The sequence below is a fragment of the Geospiza fortis genome, unplaced genomic scaffold, assembly GCF_000277835.1.
Source record: "Geospiza fortis unplaced genomic scaffold, GeoFor_1.0 scaffold112, whole genome shotgun sequence".
Taxonomy (NCBI): Eukaryota; Metazoa; Chordata; class Aves; order Passeriformes; family Thraupidae; genus Geospiza; species Geospiza fortis.
The window spans coordinates 14,287,868-14,293,430 of record NW_005054298.1 but is presented as its reverse complement, the minus strand read 5'-3'; the positions used below and the strand labels follow the sequence as shown (position 1 = coordinate 14,293,430).

Genomic DNA, 5,563 nt, shown 5'->3' with positions numbered 1-5,563 from the left:
GGCCTCTTATGGGTAGCGGATATTTATAGCCAGGCATCAGGTCCCTCAGCGGCACCTGCCATGCCCGCAGCAGGAGCCCTGCCCCGCTGTCCCGCTGTCCCAGCCACCATCGGGCCCTTTGGCACTCCTTATTTTCACTCCATGACGTGAGGGCCATGTGAATCAGCCCCGTTGCGCTCGCCCCAGTGCTTCACAGCTTCTCTTTTTCCACCAAGTTTCCAACATGGAAGCCCAGCCTCAATGGAATCCTTTCTGGACTCGGGTCCTTATGTTTCGCGGCAAGGACCCTCCCGAGATACCAGGGGCTGCACTTCACACTCGTGCAATTCCCTCCCAGGAAGGCACTGAAACTGGAGGGGCTGCTCAGGGTCTTTATTGCTGCTCTGGCATGTTGCTTGCTCCAAACCATGGGGACATTGGCAACTCCAGAGCCTGGCAGAGAGGAGGGGACAGGAATGGGGACTGGAATGAGCAGACGCCTTCTCCCCAAAACCAATAAATAAAGCCCTATCACTACAGCAGCATGAGGAAGGTGAGTGCCCAGCCGCTGTTCCTGTCCCCCTGCTCAGGGCACCCCGCATCGTGCCACCAGCCGAGGAGGGCTGAAGAGGGGGCACAGGGCAGGACAAGGCACCTCGGGGTCAGGTGAGGGGTCTGGGACAGGCGGGCAGCCTGGTACTGGGGTACAGGGCAAGGTCTGGAGCTGGGTGGGCAGAGCATGAGCAGCGTGGGCCTGAGCAGACACAGGAGGTGTGCATGGCACCTGGGTGCCCCCTGCAAAGAGGGGGTGCCTGCCAGTCCCCCACCCTGGCATGGGGCGCAGCCGACAGCCCCAGGGAAGGCACCGGCATCGGTCCTGGAGCCACAAACCCACTTGCCAGGACCAGGGCTGGGAGGAGCGGAAGGTGGGGGGCTGGCAGCCCCCCCTCCCAGCTGTAAGGACTGGGGCTGTGCTGGCTGACAGGGGCTTGTGAGCAAGCCCCTCTCTGCAGGAACCGCTGGAGCAACCTCAGTCTTCTGGTGCTGGTGTGCAAACCAGGGGGAGCACGAGGACTGGCACACTGTGGCCAGGGGCAGCTGCAGGCTGCAGTGTAAGGCACACGCCTGATGGGACCCATGTGGCCAGGACTGGCTAGCAAGCTGGCAGCTCTTCCCCTCCCACCGGGGGCTTCCCTTGCCCCTCTGCCTGCATCCCATTCTTCCCCCGACCTTCTGCCACATTCTCTGTTCCTTGCAGCAAGGCTTCCCACCACCCTCCCACTGCCGGACCCCACTGCTGGTCTGGCTGCGGCAGCACCTCCTCTTCATCGGCACTGCCAAAATGACGCTGCTGGCCACCATCACCCCTGACAGCAGCACGTGAGGTCCATGGACTCATCCTGGCGCGTCCCGGCTCCTCCTCAGCCGCCCCGTACTGCGGCCCATGGAATGTTCCTCTGGCTCCCCGGCCCCTGGTGGCCGTGGCCAAGGCAGCAGTTACTGTGGCCCTGGTGGCTGGCCGCCCTGGTAGGAGCGCAGTAAGACCTTGTGCTTTGTGACGGCCTCGCCGCGGCGCCTCTGGTGATCCACCAGGAATTCCTTGAGGCGGTTGGTGGTGAAAGTCAGGGTCTGGCGGCGCAGCTTCATCAGGTAGGCGTCCTGGAGCCAGGCATTGGCGAAGCAGTCCTTCACCGTGGGGCGGCTCCTGCGGCAGAGCCGGCTCTCTGTCAGGGACTTCTGGGGTGCCCTCTGCTGCTCCAACCCCCAAACCCAGCCAGCACCCTTGCCCTGCAAGACCCAGGGGTCCCAGCCCTGTCCAAGAGCAGCGATGGACTCCAGGCTCCCACTGAGGATATCTGGAGGGGTCCCATGTGGCAGGGGCTGGCTCAGCCACAGGCACAGTCCTGTGCCATGTGCCCTCCCTGGCTGGGCTGGGCACTCACCAGGGGTGGACAGTGAGGACCTTGCGGATGAAGAGGGCAGCAGCCTGTGAGACGTTGGGGTACAGCTTGAAGGCATCAAAGCGCCCTGCCAGGATGCGGTTCTCCGTCTCGATGGGGTCCAGTTCAAAGAATGGGGACCGCCCACTGAGCCTGTGGTGGTGGAGGGGGTGATGGGCTGGGGGGACAGTGGTGGGAGGGGAATTGCTGTCCCACTTCCCCCCCATCCCTGGTTTGAAAAGCCACAGCTACCCAGAGTGTCTTCATCTCCCCATGTCCAGCTGGGAAGGGTCTGCTGGGCTAACAGCATCCCTTAGCCCTCCGTTAGCTTGGTGTCCTCTGTGGCACCGAGCCCTGGGTGGGGCTGACTACACTTCAAGGTTCTCATCCCCCGACCCCTTGTCTTACATGATGTAGGTGAGGATGCCAACACCCCAGACATCTGCTGCAGAGCCCACTGGGTCTCCCTTCACCACCTCTGGCGCTGTGGGCAGGGGAGCAGGTCTGTCATATACACAGAGACACCAGCCCCAGCATCCCAGCACACACAGCATCCACAGTATCCCCAGCACTTACAGAAGCCCCAGATCCCCAGGATCCCCAACACCCACAGCATTCCCAACGCCCATAGCAGCCAAGCACCCACAGCAGCCACAGCACTCCACTACTGCACCCTCCAACACCCCTCCCTGACACTGCGACACCCTGACAGAGCCCAACCAGCCTCCAAGGATGCCCCAACTGCCCCACAGCACCCAGACTCTCCCACTGACCCCAGCAATGCTAAAGAAATTTGCATACACTCCCAGCACCCCAAAGGCCTCCCACCTTCCCCAAGGATACAGTTCCTCCCCATTCCCAAGTCCCCCAGAGCATAGGCATACATGCACACCTTTGGGAATAAGCATGCCCCAGTTCTGTCCTGTCCCCCACGCCACTAGACCCGTGGTGCCCCACTCACACATGTACTCCAGGGTGCCAGCACGCCGCCCCAGCTGCCGCAGCACAAGTGGGTTGTAGGTCTGGGCACTGCCAAAATCGATGATCTTGAGGGCATTTGTGCCTGAGACGATGATGTTGTCTGGCTTGATGTCGAGGTGCACAATGCGGCGGCCATGCAGGTACTCGAGGCCCTGCAGGAGCTGCAGTACGTAGCTCACCACGTCATCCTCCGAGTAGCGAAACCTGGGGGCAGGTGCCATCAGCAGGTAGCCCCATACCAGCCACTGTCCCTGGTGGCCCTGTGCCCCCCTGTACCTGTCCACGATGCTGTAGAGGATCTCCTTGCCAGCACAGTTCTCGCAGATGAGCACCAGGTAGCGAGGGGTGATGTACGCCTCATGCAGGGCCATGATGCGCTCATGGTGCAGCGCCTTGAGGATCTCGTACTCCTGCAGCACGCTCTGCTTCCGCTCTGCCTCGTAGGGCACAATCTTGGCCATGAAGTGCTTCCCTGTGGCATTCTCCTTGCAGAGCCGGATCACCCCAAAACGGCCTCTGCGGCATAGGGCAGGATTCAGCATCCCTGGTGTGGGGTGCTGCAAGAACACCCCTGGCAGAGCACCTTGTCCTACCACTACTCACCTTGCTTTCTCGTCCAAGAAGGTGTATGGCTTCTGGGGGATGCCCTGCCGCAGTGATGTGCTGTCTTTTGCCCCTGGGACCCCACTAGCAGCTGGGGGCTCCTTGGAGGGTGGGGGAGTGGTGGTGGGCTCCGGCGCAGGGGGTGATGTGGGGGGCATGGAGATGAAGGAGGTTACCATGTAGGGAGGCATCTTCAGTGAAGGTGTGGTGTTGGGGGTGGGAGATGGTGTGGGGGCTGAGCTGGGCGTGGTTGACACTGGGGAAACGGTGGGGGACTTGGAAGGAGACAGAGCCTGGGGCGGGGGGGAAGTGTCCGTGGGAGGTGCAGGGGAGCCCGGAGTGGGGGTGTCTGTATGAGGAGAGGCAGCAGTCCGAGGAGGAGTGAACATCAGCTCAGGAGGCACATAGACAGTGATGTTGGGTGGAAGCTCAGGATCTGGTGGCACTCCCTCTTCACGGGGGGCAGGAGGTGGAGGGACCCCTGTGGGGGCACCCTCCTGTTCTGCTCCAGCTGCCTTCTGTACCACTCCCTTGTGCTTTCGTGGTGGTGTGGTGGGAGGGGCCCCTGCAGCCACCGGCTCCACGTGCTCCTCGGGCGTCTGGGTTGACCGGCTGGAAGCCACCTTCTCAGGAACAGGGACAGCAACATCCTTGGCTGGGCCAGCTCCAGCATCTACAGGGAGCAAAGGGAGGTGTGAGCCAGGTGGGGGAAAGTTAGGAGTGGGCTGTAAGTGGCACCTCATTTCCCAAAGCCCTGGGGGGGAGATTCCATGGGACTCAAGGATCCCCAAAGCACTCCAGAGGTCACAGGTGGCCCCATAGCCACTCCATGCCTATGGGACAGAGCTTGCTCACCTGCTGCCTCAAGATGCACCTTTACTGAGGGGTTGCTGTAGGGTCCCTGCCCAGCCTTGTTGACACAGGCCACACGAAACTTGGCAGTGCTCCCTGGAGGCAGCTCAGTCACATTGAAGTAGCAGTCAGTGATACCAGTGCTGACAATCTTCCACTCGTGCTCCCCTGCCAAAGCAGAAGTAAGGTAAGGCGAGGGCACACCAGGGACAGGGGCAGCCCACTGTCCCCTGTCCTTGATTCTGCCAAGCCACAGGGGACAGCGAGGACATTGGGCACTTTTGTCCTAGGTGCCCCTCCATGAGCCCATATTCCTGGCTGTGGCTCCCAGGGGATGGGAGGCAGCCCCACACCTTCCAGTCTGCGCTCCAGTGTGTAGGTGCAGGGGGCTTTGCTCTCAGCGGGCTTCCACAGCACCAGCACCGTGTTCTTGTACTTCTGGGGGATCTCCGGGGTGCCTGGCCGCCCAGGGAGCCCTGCAAGGGTACAGACAGGGTGGGCTGGGTGTTCAGACAGGGCAGAGCAGAGCTGCTGCAGTGAGAGGGCATAACAACACATGGGTTCAGAGATGCTGGAAATGCTCATGTAAAACCAGTCCTCTTTCAAAAGCCCCCGTCTCTTGCATGCCCCAAGAGAGCAGTACTCTAGTGAGCTGCACCAACTGATCCCCAGCCACGTGCCCGACTTGTGCCCTTCCTGTCTCCCGAGGACCCCCCAGGCTCCTTACGTGCTACAGCCAGCGTGCAGGAGCTGATGGCTGTGCCCAGGATGTTGGCGGCTGCACACTCGTACAGCCCTGCATCCTTCCTGGAGACCTTGGCAATGGTGAGCATCTGACGTCCGTCCTTGCAGGAGACAACGTTCAGCCCACTGTCGGGCTGCAGGGACCTCTTGTCTGTAGGGGGAGAAGAGGAGTGGGATGATGCAGTGCCTGTCAGAGCCCACCCACCGAGGCAGTGCGGGCAGCGCCCCACCTTTCATCCAGAGGATCCGTGGGGTTGGGCTGCCAGCAGGAAGGCAGCAGAGGGTCAGCGCCTCGCCCTCCAGCAGCACCTGGTCCTTCAGCTTGATGTGGAAAATAGGGGGGAAATCTGGAAAGCAGAGTGGGGGGTTAGGCTGGGGTGGGGATACACACCCGCCATCCCGTCCTGGGGCTGCACCTACCCGATTCACTGGGTGTGTGTGGCCGGCCGGCGGCGGGTCCCCCC

At 61.8% G+C, this 5,563-nt stretch overlaps 1 protein-coding gene across 1 annotated transcript in view; it reads right to left on the bottom strand.

Moving 5' to 3' along the window:
* Window positions 1–1,336: 1,336 nt before the first annotated feature.
* SPEG (striated muscle enriched protein kinase) overlaps window positions 1,337–5,563 on the bottom strand; it is a 37,535-nt gene continuing 33,308 nt past the window's right edge. The window contains 11 exon segments of the mRNA XM_031058091.1: window positions 1,337–1,684; window positions 1,923–2,072; window positions 2,328–2,403; window positions 2,881–3,104; window positions 3,177–3,416; window positions 3,504–4,176; window positions 4,359–4,523; window positions 4,709–4,831; window positions 5,083–5,250; window positions 5,330–5,446; window positions 5,520–5,527. Of these exon segments, the coding sequence (XP_030913951.1) occupies window positions 1,477–1,684; window positions 1,923–2,072; window positions 2,328–2,403; window positions 2,881–3,104; window positions 3,177–3,416; window positions 3,504–4,176; window positions 4,359–4,523; window positions 4,709–4,831; window positions 5,083–5,250; window positions 5,330–5,446; window positions 5,520–5,527 (2,152 nt within the window). The 3' untranslated portion in view covers window positions 1,337–1,476.